Source organism: Leptodactylus fuscus, chromosome 3, assembly GCF_031893055.1.
Source record: "Leptodactylus fuscus isolate aLepFus1 chromosome 3, aLepFus1.hap2, whole genome shotgun sequence".
Taxonomy (NCBI): Eukaryota; Metazoa; Chordata; class Amphibia; order Anura; family Leptodactylidae; genus Leptodactylus; species Leptodactylus fuscus.
This window is the reverse complement of record NC_134267.1, coordinates 62271022-62289857: the sequence shown is the minus strand read 5'-3', so window position 1 is coordinate 62289857 and position 18836 is coordinate 62271022. Positions and strand designations below refer to the sequence as shown.

Genomic DNA, 18836 nt, shown 5'->3' with positions numbered 1-18836 from the left:
CCATGAATAATTTGAACAATAATAGGGTAAAATACAAAATATTTATTTAGTCATATATCATAAAATGACAGCAGATGGTAAAGAACATGAACCGGACAACACAACACTAGAGAAATATACAAGGGCAGGTGAGAGTATAGATAAATATCATACATAATATGTCATAGAATGTATAATTGTAGACACAATAGGCAAAACAGGGTACACACATTCAAATCTTATGCACTTATGAAATCAACCAGTAAAACACTGGACAAATGGATGTAGATTAGAAAAATAGTAAATCGATATATAACTAATTCCAAAAACAACCACCTGGACATATAACTGGCTCCTTCAATAATATCACCACAACAAGTAGCAAAGACTAAATGATACCAAATGGTATCTAGGCCAAATAACACGGAGTAAATACATATACCCACTATATCTATTTGAATAACATGCCCATAAGCCAAATTAAAGTGTATATGCCTAAGTCAAATAAAGAGCCAGTGTAAGAGCCATATATCCCCACACATTAAAGGGTTAAGTACCTGTAGCCATATCTGCAACACTGCCACACCTGCCCTGAAAGAGATGCACCACAAATGCGGGTACCCGGAGGGTCGCCTCAACGCGTTTCGCCAGACGGCTTCCTCAGGAGGCATAACCATACTCCATACACGCAGGATATATATAGAGAGAAAGAAGTAAAGGAGGAGGGGCCGATCATGCATCCGATCGTGCGTCCAAAACAGGTGTATGAGCGCGCCAGCATACGTGATGCTGTCGCACGAGCCGGGCTGCGCATGCGCACACGATCGGCACAGTCAAAGACGTGCCGATCATGTGACTCAGAGGCACAATGACCGGTCGCACGAGAGCAGGCGCACAGCACGCTGCGCGACTCACCTGAGAGGACATCAAAAGAGATGATAGTGATATATGTATGTGCATCTGGATATAACAATGCAATGGGAACGTGGCAGGAGTTGGCAGCAATATGAATACATATACACATATGCGCATCTAAACATAACCATGGCCTTCAAGACACCGCAAAATTTAATAACATTATATATATATATCTCTCTAGATGTAATCATGTCTGCCTCCTTAATGACTCACAAAATATACAGAAAATCATATATATGTGTCAATAACTGTACACAATTTTAATACCAGGAAAATATCACAAAAGTGACAATATATATATATATTAAATTTAAAATGTTAAAAGTGAAAGGTGCTAAAGTGACCAGTGCCAAAAAGGTAAGTATAAGGTTATATATGTGTAGTTATACACAATAAAGTGACAACAAAAGTGACAATGAAAGTGAAACGTGCAAAAGTGACAAATACCAATTTATTGTAAAAAACAATATAATTACAATAAAAGTGAAAAGTGCAAAAATATGGTAAAAAAATTACACAATAAGTGAATAATATATAAAAAAAATTATGACAGACACAACTAATAAATATATGCATAATTTTGTATATATCAAATGAGAAGATTTTCCATTTTCTCCTGTCAAATAAGAAGATTTTCCATTTTCCATTTTCTCCTGTCACATTCTCTTCATACTATAAACCAATATGATGAATCGGATACTCTATAAGCCCCTAAACATAAAAATAAGACAACATATATGAATATACAACACAAAACAACATAAACCTGCTGTATACAAAACATTAAACACAAATAAAATTAAAAACAACCGGACCCTAATCTAAAGAAAAGAACCAAAGTTGACGGCCTCATTTAGGCCGTTAGGTGAAACCGTATCCAGAACAGTGATCCACCGTGTCTCATGTTGCAAAAGGGTTTTTTTGAGATCTCCACCCCTGGATCCTAATTGGATGTGATCAATACCACAGACCCTAAGGCCCCTAGGATTACAGTTATGTGCCTCTTTAAAATGTCTTGGAACTGGTTGCAATTTTTTCCAGTTCCAGCACATTAGCTGCTGCCCTGATTCTACTTACGTGTTCAGATATACGTATTTTAAGTGCTCTTGTTGTCATGCCTACATAAATCTGGCCACAAGGGCATGTAGCATGATAAACAACCCCAGATGTGTTGCAATTGATGTTATGTCTAATCTTATAGGATTTAGTACCTGTCGAATCAACAAATTCCCTAGATCTTATCATATAGGGACACATAGAACACTTACCACACGGATAAAAGCCCCACTTTGGGCCCTTATAGCCAAAAATCCCCGTAGGTTTACAGATATAATGGCTTTTATCCCAGGTTTTGACGCCGTACTCCGTTGGTCCAGATATATCGACGATATTTTTTTCATTTGGAGTGGCTCGGCGTCGCAGCTCGAGCAATTTTTGTGTGCCTTGAATGTTAATGATTTAAACATTCATTTAACTTGGAAATTTAGTGTTGACCAGGTGGATTTTCTTGATCTTCTAATTTCCTGTGACTCCGAAGGTAATCTCTCGACTAATCTTTTTAGGAAGAAAACCTCAACCAACTCCTTCCTACATGCTACATCTGCTCATTTTTACAAAACTATTGATGCAATTCCAATTAGTCAGTTCCTGCGAGCGAAACGTATTTGTTCGCAGGATTCTGATTTTGAAGAACAGGCCGCAGACCTCGCCTCACGTTTTCATCAGAGAGGGTACAGACCTACAGCCATCAAAAATGGCTATGATCGTGCTAAACAGTCAACTCGTGCTTCTTTACTGACCCATGATAGTAAACGGCGTGTTAGAAATGCCAGACAAGATACAAATTCAAATCTTCGATTCATCACGACCTTCAACTCACAATGGCGGGACATATATGATGTCCTGGAAACAAGATGGCCGATTCTCTTAACAGATCCAGATGTTGCTAAACATTTACCAGCAAGACCGAGTGTTACGTGGAGAAGATCTCGCAATCTTCGTGATCTTCTGGTCGGATAGCCATTATATCTGTAAACCTACGGGGATTTTTGGCTATAAGGGCCCAAAGTGGGGCTTTTATCCGTGTGGTAAGTGTTCTATGTGTCCCTATATGATAAGATCTAGGGAATTTGTTGATTCGACAGGTACTAAATCCTATAAGATTAGACATAACATCAATTGCAACACATCTGGGGTTGTTTATCATGCTACATGCCCTTGTGGCCAGATTTATGTAGGCATGACAACAAGAGCACTTAAAATACGTATATCTGAACACGTAAGTAGAATCAGGGCAGCAGCTAATGTGCTGGAACTGGAAAAATTGCAACCAGTTCCAAGACATTTTAAAGAGGCACATAACTGTAATCCTAGGGGCCTTAGGGTCTGTGGTATTGATCACATCCAATTAGGATCCAGGGGTGGAGATCTCAAAAAAACCCTTTTGCAACATGAGACACGGTGGATCACTGTTCTGGATACGGTTTCACCTAACGGCCTAAATGAGGCCGTCAACTTTGGTTCTTTTCTTTAGATTAGGGTCCGGTTGTTTTTAATTTTATTTGTGTTTAATGTTTTGTATACAGCAGGTTTATGTTGTTTTGTGTTGTATATTCATATATGTTGTCTTATTTTTATGTTTAGGGGCTTATAGAGTATCCGATTCATCATATTGGTTTATAGTATGAAGAGAATGTGACAGGAGAAAATGGAAAATGGAAAATCTTCTTATTTGACAGGAGAAAATGGAAAATCTTCTCATTTGATATATACAAAATTATGCATATATTTATTAGTTGTGTCTGTCATAATTTTTTTATATATTATTCACTTATTGTGTAATTTTTTTACCATATTTTTGCACTTTTCACTTTTATTGTAATTATATTGTTTTTACAATAAATTGGTATTTGTCACTTTTGCACGTTTCACTTTCATTGTCACTTTTGTTGTCACTTTATTGTGTATAACTACACATATATAACCTTATACTTACCTTTTTGGCACTGGTCACTTTAGCACCTTTCACTTTTAACATTTTAAATTTAATATATATATATATTGTCACTTTTGTGATATTTTCCTGGTATTAAAATTGTGTACAGTTATTGACACATATATATGATTTTCTGTATATTTGTGAGTCATTAAGGAGGCAGCATGATTACATCTAGAGAGATATATATATATAATGTTATTAAAATTTTGCGGTGTCTTGAAGGCATGGTTATGTTTAGATGCGCATATGTGTATATGTATTCATATTGCTGCCAACTCCTGCCACGTTCCCATTGCATTGTTATATCCAGATGCACATACATATATCACTATCATCTCTTTTGATGTCCTCTCAGGTGAGTCGCGCAGCGTGCGTGCGCTGCTCTCGTGCGACCCGGTCATGTGCCTCTGAGTCACATGATCGGCACGTCTTTGACTGTGCCGATCGTGTGCGCATGCGCAGCCCGGCTCGTGCGACAGCATCACGTATGCTGGCGCGCTCATACACCTGTTTTGGACGCACGATCGGATGCATGATCGGCCCCTCCTCCTTTACTTCTTTCTCTCTATATATATCCTGCGTGTATGGAGTATGGTTATGCCTCCTGAGGAAGCCGTCTGGCGAAACGCGTTGAGGCGACCCTCCGGGTACCCGCATTTGTGGTGCATCTCTTTCAGGGCAGGTGTGGCAGTGTTGCAGATATGGCTACAGGTACTTAACCCTTTAATGTGTGGGGATATATGGCTCTTACACTGGCTCTTTATTTGACTTAGGCATATACACTTTAATTTGGCTTATGGGCATGTTATTCAAATAGATATAGTGGGTATATGTATTTACTCCGTGTTATTTGGCCTAGATACCATTTGGTATCATTTAGTCTTTGCTACTTGTTGTGGTGATATTATTGAAGGAGCCAGTTATATGTCCAGGTGGTTGTTTTTGGAATTAGTTATATATCGATTTACTATTTTTCTAATCTACATCCATTTGTCCAGTGTTTTACTGGTTGATTTCATAAGTGCATAAGATTTGAATGTGTGTACCTGTTTTGCCTATTGTGTCTACAATTATACATTCTATGACATATTATGTATGATATTTATCTATACTCTCACCTGCCTTGTATATTTCTCTAGTGTTGTGTTGTCCGGTTCATGTTCTTTACCATCTGCTGTCATTTTATGATATATGACTAAATAAATATTTTGTATTTTACCTATTATTGTTCAATTATTCATGGCCACATATCTTTGGTTGTTGTGGTGTTTGTGTGCTATTTTTGTGGCCTTTTGGCGTTGATATACGAGGAAACGTGGGTGTGTTGTGTAACAATATATTTTCTGGTTTCAGAATTATCCTCGTTTATGGATTACAAAAAACGGGACAAGAAATGGGCTTCCCAATTGGGGTCTATATTCGGTGATGTATCTGGTGGTGTACATGAGACACAGGATACTAGGGAACTCAAAAATAAGATTTGCAACCTTATGTTGAAAAGAACCAAAGTTTGGTGGAACAAAGCCACACTTGAAAATTACTTACAGAAAAATATTATACCACGAGGCTTACGACTACAATTATTTCCTACTATTGAAGGTGATGACACGGTCTTTGTTGCAAAATGGGAGGAAGCTCTCTCTAAATGCTCACAAACATTAATAGAGCTGTTGATTGGTGCAGATCGTAAAAAAATTGAGATTTTGGAGAAAGAAATTGAGGAGTGTAAAACTAAAATTCATCAATTGATGAGTAGTAGCGAGGTTGAAAATTTTGAGAAACAACTTGAAGGCGATATTGAAAAGTGTGAGAAGGAGGTCCAGGAGGTTAAAGTAAAAAAATTTTCTAGAGACTTGGAAGATTATCGGACTAATAACATCTATCGGTGGCACAGGAAATATAGGAGAGGTAGATCTGGATCTACATCACGACCTATTTCTAGATCTAACTCTATTGTGTCCTTTCAGTCGGACTCAGAATGCGGGGCTTCTTCTTCTTCTTCTTTTTTAGGACAACGGGGGGGGCAAGGAGAAAATATTACAACCAATCCCAATTACGACCCCAGAACCCCACCTACCAAAAGAAAATTTACACGGCACAGTACCAGGGAGAAAAGAAGGAGGAATTAGGTGAGGCCTTAAGAGTTATTAATTTATCTTCACATAAATTATCGAAAGATCAGATTTATGTTTTGCAGAGGGGTTTAACTTTTGCACCGACCGGACGGTTCGACCGGTTTGTAATGATTAAAGATCTTGAGTTGTTTGCCAGGAAAGTCCTGTGGAAAAAATTTTTCTCACAGGACTTAGGTGCAGGCAATAAAATTAAAGATCGGGTGGAGTGCAATTACAATGACCTTTCTGTTATTGAACAACAAGCTACTGCTGATTTACAATCTCTTTTGGATGGACAGGATGGGGACTCTAATTGCGGCCCTAGTGTTGAACAACAGGTTTTTAGTGATCTTGTGTCCCTTTTGTCTGAACAGAATAATTCTGATGATTGTAGTGATCCAATAGGGAGGCCTTCTATTGGTCCTAGTGAATCTGTCGCTCCACCAAATCATCTGCGTCGCCGGTCGCAGCGTTTCCTTCCCTTGTCCTTTAGCCCTGCAGTTGAAATTTTTGTTAAACTTGTGAAACAAGACTTGGCTAAGATTCCTGAAAATATATCAGAGTTCAATTTGACATTTAATCAGCGCAGGTCTTTACGTGAATTACGTGATTTGAAAGATGTGGTCATCAAACCTGCGGACAAGGGGGGAAACGTCGTGATCTGGCCGGCGCAGATGTATGAAATGGAGGCATTTCGACAGTTGAATAATAAGAAATGCTATCGCAGACTTCCATCTGACCCTACAATACAATTTAAGACTGAACTTGATCGCATTTTGTGCGATGCATGTTCTTTAGGTATCATTGATGAAGAGATGAGACTTGGGCTTACAGTTGACTTCCCTAGAATATCCACGTTATATCTCCTTCCCAAGGTTCACAAAAATTTAGAGGTCCCTCCGGGTAGACCTATAGTTTCAGGGAAGGGGAATTTATGTGAAGGTATTTCCCGGTTTGTGGATCATTACCTTAAGGGATGTGTAGAAACGCTCCCTTCGTATGTTAGGGATACTTCAGACATGCTAAGGCAGCTTGATGACATCCATCTTGACCCTGGCACAATCTTGGTGACCTGCGACGTCGAGTCACTCTACACGTCTATTGGCCATGACCACGGAGTGCGAGCGTCAAAGACATTCTTATCCATGACTAATTTAGACCCTGAATTGATTTTGTTTATTTTGGAATTACTTAAATTTTTGTTAACCCACAATTATTTTTTGTTTAAGGACCTCCCCTTCCTGCAGCTCCAAGGAACTGCAATGGGGGCGGCCTGTGCGCCCTCATATGCTAATTTGTTCTTGGGGCTGTGGGAGAGGGAGGTTGTTCCTTTTATCCCAGGTTTTGACGCCGTACTCCGTTGGTCCAGATATATCGACGATATTTTTTTCATTTGGAGTGGCTCGGCGTCGCAGCTCGAGCAATTTTTGTGTGCCTTGAATGTTAATGATTTAAACATTCATTTAACTTGGAAATTTAGTGTTGACCAGGTGGATTTTCTTGATCTTCTAATTTCCTGTGACTCCGAAGGTAATCTCTCGACTAATCTTTTTAGGAAGAAAACCTCAACCAACTCCTTCCTACATGCTACATCTGCTCATTTTTACAAAACTATTGATGCAATTCCAATTAGTCAGTTCCTGCGAGCGAAACGTATTTGTTCGCAGGATTCTGATTTTGAAGAACAGGCCGCAGACCTCGCCTCACGTTTTCATCAGAGAGGGTACAGACCTACAGCCATCAAAAATGGCTATGATCGTGCTAAACAGTCAACTCGTGCTTCTTTACTGACCCATGATAGTAAACGGCGTGTTAGAAATGCCAGACAAGATACAAATTCAAATCTTCGATTCATCACGACCTTCAACTCACAATGGCGGGACATATATGATGTCCTGGAAACAAGATGGCCGATTCTCTTAACAGATCCAGATGTTGCTAAACATTTACCAGCAAGACCGAGTGTTACGTGGAGAAGATCTCGCAATCTTCGTGATCTTCTGGTGGATAGCCATTATATCTGTAAACCTACGGGGATTTTTGGCTATAAGGGCCCAAAGTGGGGCTTTTATCCGTGTGGTAAGTGTTCTATGTGTCCCTATATGATAAGATCTAGGGAATTTGTTGATTCGACAGGTACTAAATCCTATAAGATTAGACATAACATCAATTGCAACACATCTGGGGTTGTTTATCATGCTACATGCCCTTGTGGCCAGATTTATGTAGGCATGACAACAAGAGCACTTAAAATACGTATATCTGAACACGTAAGTAGAATCAGGGCAGCAGCTAATGTGCTGGAACTGGAAAAATTGCAACCAGTTCCAAGACATTTTAAAGAGGCACATAACTGTAATCCTAGGGGCCTTAGGGTCTGTGGTATTGATCACATCCAATTAGGATCCAGGGGTGGAGATCTCAAAAAAACCCTTTTGCAACATGAGACACGGTGGATCACTGTTCTGGATACGGTTTCACCTAACGGCCTAAATGAGGCCGTCAACTTTGGTTCTTTTCTTTAGATTAGGGTCCGGTTGTTTTTAATTTTATTTGTGTTTAATGTTTTGTATACAGCAGGTTTATGTTGTTTTGTGTTGTATATTCATATATGTTGTCTTATTTTTATGTTTAGGGGCTTATAGAGTATCCGATTCATCATATTGGTTTATAGTATGAAGAGAATGTGACAGGAGAAAATGGAAAATCTTCTTATTTGACAGGAGAAAATGGAAAATCTTCTCATTTGATATATACAAAATTATGCATATATTTATTAGTTGTGTCTGTCATAATTTTTTTATATATTATTCACTTATTGTGTAATTTTTTTACCATATTTTTGCACTTTTCACTTTTATTGTAATTATATTGTTTTTACAATAAATTGGTATTTGTCACTTTTGCACGTTTCACTTTCATTGTCACTTTTGTTGTCACTTTATTGTGTATAACTACACATATATAACCTTATACTTACCTTTTTGGCACTGGTCACTTTAGCACCTTTCACTTTTAACATTTTAAATTTAATATATATATATAGTCACTTTTGTGATATTTTCCTGGTATTAAAATTGTGTACAGTTATTGACACATATATATGATTTTCTGTATATTTGTGAGTCATTAAGGAGGCAGCATGATTACATCTAGAGAGATATATATATATATAATGTTATTAAAATTTTGCGGTGTCTTGAAGGCATGGTTATGTTTAGATGCGCATATGTGTATATGTATTCATATTGCTGCCAACTCCTGCCACGTTCCCATTGCATTGTTATATCCAGATGCACATACATATATCACTATCATCTCTTTTGATGTCCTCTCAGGTGAGTCGCGCAGCGTGCGTGCGCTGCTCTCGTGCGACCCGGTCATGTGCCTCTGAGTCACATGATCGGCACGTCTTTGACTGTGCCGATCGTGTGCGCATGCGCAGCCCGGCTCGTGCGACAGCATCACGTATGCTGGCGCGCTCATACACCTGTTTTGGACGCACGATCGGATGCATGATCGGCCCCTCCTCCTTTACTTCTTTCTCTCTATATATATCCTGCGTGTATGGAGTATGGTTATGCCTCCTGAGGAAGCCGTCTGGCGAAACGCGTTGAGGCGACCCTCCGGGTACCCGCATTTGTGGTGCATCTCTTTCAGGGCAGGTGTGGCAGTGTTGCAGATATGGCTACAGGTACTTAACCCTTTAATGTGTGGGGATATATGGCTCTTACACTGGCTCTTTATTTGACTTAGGCATATACACTTTAATTTGGCTTATGGGCATGTTATTCAAATAGATATAGTGGGTATATGTATTTACTCCGTGTTATTTGGCCTAGATACCATTTGGTATCATTTAGTCTTTGCTACTTGTTGTGGTGATATTATTGAAGGAGCCAGTTATATGTCCAGGTGGTTGTTTTTGGAATTAGTTATATATCGATTTACTATTTTTCTAATCTACATCCATTTGTCCAGTGTTTTACTGGTTGATTTCATAAGTGCATAAGATTTGAATGTGTGTACCTGTTTTGCCTATTGTGTCTACAATTATACATTCTATGACATATTATGTATGATATTTATCTATACTCTCACCTGCCTTGTATATTTCTCTAGTGTTGTGTTGTCCGGTTCATGTTCTTTACCATCTGCTGTCATTTTATGATATATGACTAAATAAATATTTTGTATTTTACCTATTATTGTTCAATTATTCATGGCCACATATCTTTGGTTGTTGTGGTGAAGGCTGTATGCTCTCTTCACTTCCTGGATTTCTCGGCACACCGGTGGGCGGGGTTTCACTTGCTCTGCTATGTTTGCAGTCAGTAATGAGGGATTGGTTGTAAATGCATTACTACAGTATGAAGCTGATGTAGCAGAGCTGGATTTGAGTCAGTTTGCATTACATACAGAGGTAATGGACTCCCTATCTCAGCCCTTATCAGCCAAATTCAATTAAACCGGCTGATAAGTGGAAAAGCTGAAGATAGACAGCACAGTAATCCCAGGAGCTCTCACCTCCCCCTCCTCTATCTGAGGAGCTCCGTTGCTTGTCAGCCCCTCTCTTTCCCTCTGAGAGCAGGCAGCTATGTCACTTGGGAAATGAGTAGATAAGCCCAGTGGCCATAGAAACGCAGTGTCAACAATGAAGTGAATAAATTAAGATCGCGGGCAAACAAAGCAGTTTTGATAAAGCAATGCATTTAGGAAAAGTCTTAAATCCACATAAACTAGCAGTATAGATAGGATGCTTTTCATGGGATAACTCCTTTAATGTAGAAAAATGTAAGGTTATGCTTTTTGTTTGAAGTAATAAATGTAAGATTATGTACTTTATAGTAAATTACTGGATAAGGCCTGGTTCACATCTGCGTTCGGTACTCCATTCGGGGAGTCTGCTTGGAGCCCCCCCTCCCCCGAACGGAATACTGAACCTATTAAAAAGCAGTGAGCTAAAAAAAAAAAGATGTCTACGGGGAGACCTAATAACAATGTACAAATACATGAAGGGACAGCACAAAGAACTTTCTAAGGATCTTTTTACTCCTAGGCCAGTGACAGTGACAAGGGGACATCCTTTATGTCTGAAAGAGAGAACATTTCACCAGCAACATAGAAGGGGATTCTTTACACAGAAAGCAATGAGACTATGGAACTCACTGCCACAGAATGTGGTGATGGTGTATTCATTGTGCAAGTTCAAAGAGGGATTGGATGCCTTTCTTGAAAGAAAAAATATTACAGGTTATGCTGGGTTCACACCAGCGTCTGGACTCCGTTATCAGGTTTCTGTCTTCTGCATGGAAACCTGTCATGCCGAGTCCTGCCGTGAGCGCCGGTGAGCGTTTTTTAAACCGGACACAGAGTACTGCATGTCCGTCTCTGTGTTTAAAAAAAAAATGGTTTCGCCGCGGAGAGCATACAACGCTCACGGCCGGACACTTTTGAAACCCATTCATTTGAATGGGTTTGGAAAGATGCTGGCAAATTTCCATCTCCTGCCCTGTTTTGTGCAGGAAACGTAAACCTGCAGAACGGAGAGCGGGCGCAGATGTGAACGAACCCTTACCAGTTTACGTATTTGGTGAAGACAAGTTGATCCCAGGTTTTATACTGAATGCTTAGACTGAATCGCTTCTCGGCCTTATGGCTAAGATGAAGTGTAGTATCTGTTCTTATCAGAAGCAGAAAGTACGTGAAACTGTCGGCTGGCGCGGTCTGGGACCGTTCCTGGAAGGAGTAGACCGAAATCTGTGGAGATGAGAACCACTTTGGGCATGTTGCTGGGGGATGCAGCTAGTAATCAGTTCCGCCAGTGGTTTGGTCCTGGCCACTGTAGGGAGCTGATGAAGACTGCTGACGCTGGTAACACGACCACTTGGCACCTCAATGCCATGGATCTTGGCTGGAGGGTCGGGAGGCGCTCGAAGGCCTTGGGGGCAGAGTGGACCCCGAGGTGCCTTAACTCACTGGGTGTGGGAAACCCACTGAGTGAGGCACATTGCGTGGCACAAGCAAACACCTTTTCTGAGCACCCACTCCCTATGCCTGGTCCACCAGTGCGGGGAAATTTTTTATAGATCCGGCGGTGAACCGGGCCTTGATTGGCACTTCACCTATTGTTTATATGTTTTTCACCTCTTTTGTTCACTCTGTCCACTTTTTGTGTGCGACGAAGGGATGCTATACCCTTTTGGGACGCCCCCGACGGTCGTCTGGAGGTGAAGTCTGTCATGGGCTTCCCTCCTGTCTCTGGTTGATCCCCCCTGGGTATACTGGGGGGGACGCTGGCTCTTGGTCTGAGTCCGGGAGTAACCTTGGTGGTGGCAACCCGAGGTGAAACCGGACAAAGGTCAGCTCCTAGTACCCTGGGTGGTGGCAGTCCCAAGGGGAAAAGGGCAGTTGAGGGCTTTCGGCTTCGGCTGTTAGCCCACTGATACTCGACTCCGCTCGGCTCCTTTTGGACCTTGTGGGGAAGAGTTAGTCGGGAACCCCCCTCCCCCCTCTCCTTTTGGAGTGGGGAAGGGTAAGTTTTTGACTGACAACATCCTGGGCACGTTTTTTTTTAGTGGCACCCCACTTTTTTCGTGCACTGTGGTGTTTACGTTGGCACTGTTTGAGGCCTTCGATAAAAAAAAAAAAAGCCATAGCCAGGATGTTATTGTATTGTGAGAGGAAAATGTCGGAAGAGCCCGAGCTCTATGTATGGGGACAATCTGTTGGACCCCCCGCACACCTAACTATAGTTTCTCTATGCGCTATTACAGCCTTGTAGTGCTGTGGTTATCGGCTACAGTGACATTATGAGAAATACAGAATGCTATAGGAAGTTGTAGCAGGTTTTACAACATAAACAGCGAGTTACACACACACACACGTATGTATATGTGTGGATTATATATAATAATAATGCATTCGTAGTGCCTGCACACAGCGTAAGCTATCATGGACCCCACAGTGTCCCTACACACAATATAATGCCTCATTATGACCCCTCATACAATATAATGACCCCCATAGTGTCTCCCACACAATATGCCCCATTACATTGTAACCCCCTCAAATAGTAACATATTATATTAAATGTAGACACAGGTTTATAAAGTACAACCTATAACCCTACAGTGTTTATCCAAAGGAAGGCAAAAAAAAACCATGAGGGTGATTTCAGTTGCACCATATCAGGGGAAAAAAAATCCTTTCAGACTACAAATTCGGCATTCAGTATAAAAACTAGTCTTCACCAATACGTAAACTGGTAAGGGTTCGTTCACATCTGCGCCCGCTCTCCGTTCCGCAGGTTTACGTTTCCTGCACAAAACAGGGCAGGAGATGGAAATTTGCCGGCATCTTTCCAAACCCATTCAAATGAATGGGTTTCAAAAGTGTCCGGCCGTGAGCGTTGTATGCTCTCCGCGGCGAAACCGTTTTTTTTTTAAACACAGAGACGGACATGCAGTACTCTGTGTCCGGTTTAAAAAACGCTCACGGCATGATTTTGCTGATAGAGCCCCTTTAAGGGGCTAAAACCCAAAACTTGGACAAAAAAAATAAAAATTCTTAGAGTTGCCATATTCTGACATCTGAACTTTTTTAAAAAAATTTAAATTTCCATACACAGGGATGCCTTAGGCATCTTTTTTTGCAATACCAATTTGGGGAATATCTATAGCATATATTACTCTATGTCAAGACTTTTATGGGAACAGAGAAAGCAAAAAACAGCATTTCGGCTCTTTTGATTTTCTTCCCACTACAGTGTTCCCCATATGGGTAAAATATTTTCATAAGTTTGTAGTAGCGTCCCCCCCATAGTATTATATGCTGCTCAATACGCCCCCCCCCCCACAGTATTATCTACTCCTCAGTACGTCCCCCACACACACAGTATTATCTGTGCCTCAGTACCGCCCCACTGTACTATATACTCCTCAGTACGCCCCTCCACCCCAATGTATTATATGCTCCTCAGTACCCCCCACTGTATTATGTACTCTTCAGTACACCTCCCACTGTATTATATGCTCCTCAGTCACCCCCCCCCACTGTATTATATGCTCCTCAGTACGCCCCCCCTCACCCCAATGTATTATATGCTCCTCAGTACACCCCCCCACCCCACTGTATTATATGCTCCTCAGTACACCCCCACTGTATTATATGCTCCTCAGTACACCCCCACACCACTTTATTATATGCTCTTCAGTATACCCCCCACCCCAATGTATTATATGCTCCTCAGTACACCCCCACACCACTGTATTATATGCTCCTCAGTACGCCCCCCACCCCACTATATTGTATGCTGCTCAGTACACCCCCACCCACTGTATTATATGCTCTTTAGTACACCCCCCACCCCAATGTATTATATGCTCCTCAGTACGACCTCCCACCCCAATGTATTATACGCTCCTCAGTACTCCCCCCACCCCACTATCTTATATGCTCCTCAGTACCCGCCCCCCACACACTGTATTATATACTCCTCAGTACCCCCCCACACTGTATTATATGCTGCTCAGTACACCCCCAGTATTATTATATGCTCTTCAGTACACCCCCCCCACTGTATTATATACTCCTCAGTACTCCCCCCACTGTATTATATACTCCTCAGTACACCCCCCACTGTATTATATACTCCTCAGTACACCCCCCACTGTATTATATGCTCCTCAGTACACCCCCACACCACTTTATTATATGCTCTTCAGTATACCCCCCACCCCAATGTATTATATGCTCCTCAGTACACCCCCACACCACTGTATTATATGCTCCTCAGTACGCCCCCCACCCCACTGTATTATATGCTCTTTAGTACACCCCCCACCCCAATGTATTATATGCTCCTCAGTACGACCTCCCACCCCAATGTATTATACGCTCCTCAGTACTCCCCCCACCCCACTATCTTATATGCTCCTCAGTACCCGCCCCCCCACACACTGTATTATATACTCCTCAGTACCCCCCCCACACTGTATTATATGCTGCTCAGTACTCCCCCCACTGTATTATATACTCCTCAGTACACCCCCCACTGTATTATATACTCCTCAGTACACCCCCCACTGTATTGTATGCTGCTCAGTACAACCCCACACCCCGCTGTATTATATGCTCTTCAGTACACCCCCCACCCCAATGTATTATATACTCCTCAGTACATCAGTACATCCTGGCTATGGCTTCCCTGTCCTGACAGACACTAGCCCCGCAGCGTGGTAGTTACACAGCCCGCCTCCCGTTCCCGCCATACGTCACACAGAGCCCTCCCATTGACAGACGGAAGCGGAAGAGCAGCGGTGTGTTGTGCGCTGTGTGTTGTCTGCCTCCTGTCACTATCAGCTGTCTATAGGTGCCGGGAAATGGCGGCCCCGATGCCCCCTGTACCTGCCCAGTTCAAGTCCCTGCAGCATCACCTGAGGACAGCTCAGGAACATGACAAGAGGGACCCAGTGGTGGCTTATTATTGTGAGTAACCGCTCACCTGTAATGAGGGGGAGGGGGCTGATAGGAAGTTGTAACCACACAAGGGGATATACAATACACTGGCTGTATACCTATAGCATACTGGCCCTATAAACTATGTACACTGGTGCTTGTGGTATATACAGAGGTGTTACTGTATATAAGTGATATGATCAGGGCTATGTACTAATGTAGCTGTGGGTGATGATGATATATCTGCTGTATACTATCATATACTATACTGATATACTGTAGTCAGCAATGGATATCTTATATCTGCACCGCTCACTAATTCTATCAGAATACCCATTACAGTATAATATAAAGCTTAGTTATAGATATAAGATAATTGTCTGTATATAAGCGACTAGCATTAGGGTCACACTGGCATTTGAGCCTCCATACAAGACCCAGCACGTCGGATTTTATCTTCTTACATAAAAGTCAGCTGTTGCAAACCGATATTTTTTTTTTCTTCTCTTCACAATTATAGACCGAAATGGCCAGAATTGTCAATTTTAGCTGACTAAAGGGAGTCAACCACTTTCCAAGCATAATCGACCATCGCCATTAGTAACATTACAGTGATATAATATACTTTTATTATACAGGACACTTGTAGATTTGGAAAAAAAAACTACTTTGAAGGCTTTTGCAAATGAGTCAGTTTGGTGCACTGGGGCAGATATGGAGCATTTTGCTTTTGGCAGGCAGTCCCCTGAGGGCCCCTTCACACTGCATAAGCGCGCCGCTCATTTAGACACGTGTCCGAGTGCGGCGCTTCAAAACAGAGCCCATTGATTTCAATGGGAAGCGCGTGTATATCGGCATATATGCACGCTTCCCATTGAAATCAATGGGCTCTGTTTTGAAGCGCCGCGCTCGGACACGTGTATACGTGTCTAAATGAGCGGCGCGCTTATGCCGTGTGAAGGGGCCCTAACACCAACCACCTGTGTGCACCACCCTGTGCAGTGAGCATTGATGCTTCCACTGCTATGACCCATCCTACTTGATATGCTTGGGGGAGGTGATAGACCCCCTTTAATATTTTGTGGCCTTTTTGTGTTTAGGGTCTTTTTATACTTCATCTCTAGTGGCAGGACATTTAGGCTGAGGCCCTGCGTTGTGGAAACACAGCTTTTATTGTTGCAGAATGGGAAATATATAGGAAGTATTTATACATCTACCTTCTGCTCAATCCACTCCTGGCTTTGGCTCCAAAAACTGCAGCAAAATCTGCAACAAAAAAGCTGTGTTTCCATAACATGGGGCCTCGGCTTTAAGGCACTGCGGTTTTTCCCTTTGCACTTTTCATAGAAAGTCTGTAGAGTTTTCCTTTGCAGAATTTCTGCTTCAATTATACCTAGGGAAACAGCGTTTCCCTAGGTATAATTCACTTGCTGTGGCTACCTAAAGCACAACGGTTTTGGAAAGCATTTCCACTGCGTGTATTTCTTCAATATGTGGATGGGTTTCACTAGAATCCAATCCACTTTGCAGAGACTGTAAGACACCGCTGCCACACTGAGGCGTTTATGCCACCTGGGGCCAAACATCCTAAAAGATTATTGAGATACCATTCCCCATATCTACATGCCACTGAAGTTTGGTTTTGGCAGTTCATATATCAGCCTTCCTGACTGGATAACGTGCAGTTAGTGACATATGCTTTAGACCAGGGGTCCTCAAACTACGGCCCGCACGCCATCGCTTGGATTGCTCACTAACGGGAAATCCGATTCCCCGATAGTGAGCGGATCACTGCTTTCAGTTGTATGTGCAACCGCGGCCTACACTGACTGCAGAGAATGCCCTCTGCCCTGACGTAGGTGTGATGATGTCATCACGCATGCAGTCTGGAGGAGGACTCGTGGTGGCTCTTCATGGGTAAGTATGATAGAGTGTGTGTTGTACTGAGGAGCATATAATACAGTGGGGTGTACTGAGGAGCATATAATACAGTGGGGTGTACTGAGGAGCATATAATACAGTGGGGTGTACTGAGGAGCATATAATACAGTGGGGTGTACTGAGGAGCATATAATACAGTGGGGTGTACTGAGGAGCATATAATACAGTGGGGTGTACTGAGGAGCATATAATACAGTGGGGTGTACTGAGGAGCATATAATACAGTGGGGTGTACTGAGGAGCATATAATACAGTGGGGTGTACTGAGGAGCATATAATACAGTGGGGTGTACTGAGGAGCATATAATACAGTGGGGTGTACTGAGGAGCATATAATACAGTGGGGTGTACTGAGGAGCATATAATACAGTGGGGTGTACTGAGGAGCATATAATACAGTGGGGTGTACTGAGGAGCATATAATACAGTGGGGTGTACTGAGGAGCATATAATACAGTGGGGTGTACTGAGGAGCATATAATACAGTGGGGTGTACTGAGGAGCATATAATACAGTGGGGTGTACTGAGGAGCATATAATACAGTGGGGTGTACTGAGGAGCATATAATACAGTGGGGTGTACTGAGGAGCATATAATACAGTGGGGTGTACTGAGGAGCATATAATACAGTGGGGTGTACTGAGGAGCATATAATACAGTGGGGTGGGGGGCATACTGAGGAGCATACAATAAATTGGGCTGGGGGGAGTACTGAGGAGTATGTAATACGGTTGGCTGGGGGGAGTACTGAGGAGCATGTAATACAGTGTGGGTGTGTGTGTACCGAGGAGCATATAATACAGTGTGTGGGGGGGTGTACTGAAGAGTACATAATACAGTGGGGGGTGACTGAGGAGCATATAATACAGTGGGGTGGGGGAGTGTACTGAGGAGCATACAATACAGTGGGGGGTGTACTGAGGAGTATATAATACAGTGTGTGTGGGCATATAAGACAGTGGGGGGGGGGTGTACTGAGGAGCATATAATACAGTGGTGTGGGGGTGTACTGAGGAGCATATAATACAGTGGTGTGGGGGTGTACTGAGGAGCATATAATAAAGCGGTGTGGGGGTGTACTGAGGAGCATATAATACATTGGGGTGGGGGGTGTACTGAAGAGCATATAATACAGTGGGTGGGGGTGTACTGAGCAGCATACAATACAGTGGGGTAGGGGGCGTACTGAGGAGCATACAATACAGTGGGGTAGGGGGCGTACTGAGGAGCATATAATACAGTGGGGGTGTACTGAGGAGCATATAATACAGTGAGGTGGGGGTGTACTGAGAAGCATATAATGCAGTGGGGTGGTGGTGTACTGAGGAGCATATAATACAGTGGTGTGGGGGTGTACTGAGGAGCATATAATACAGTGGTGTGGGGGTGTACTGAGGAGCATATAATACAGTGGTGTGGGGGTGTA

General features: G+C 42.3%; 1 protein-coding gene and 1 pseudogene across 1 annotated transcript in view; both read left to right on the top strand.

The window, feature by feature from the left end:
• Positions 1 to 11648: 11648 nt before the first annotated feature.
• On the top strand, positions 11649 to 11790 carry LOC142198742 (U2 spliceosomal RNA; annotated as a pseudogene).
• A 3514-nt stretch (positions 11791 to 15304) lies between these two features.
• Positions 15305 to 18836, top strand: part of VTA1 (vesicle trafficking 1) — a 136793-nt gene continuing 133261 nt past the window's right edge. Inside the window, exon 1 of the mRNA XM_075267720.1 lies at positions 15305 to 15498. Coding sequence (XP_075123821.1) covers positions 15393 to 15498 — 106 coding nt within the window. The 5' untranslated portion in view covers positions 15305 to 15392. The remainder of the gene's footprint in view (positions 15499 to 18836) is intronic.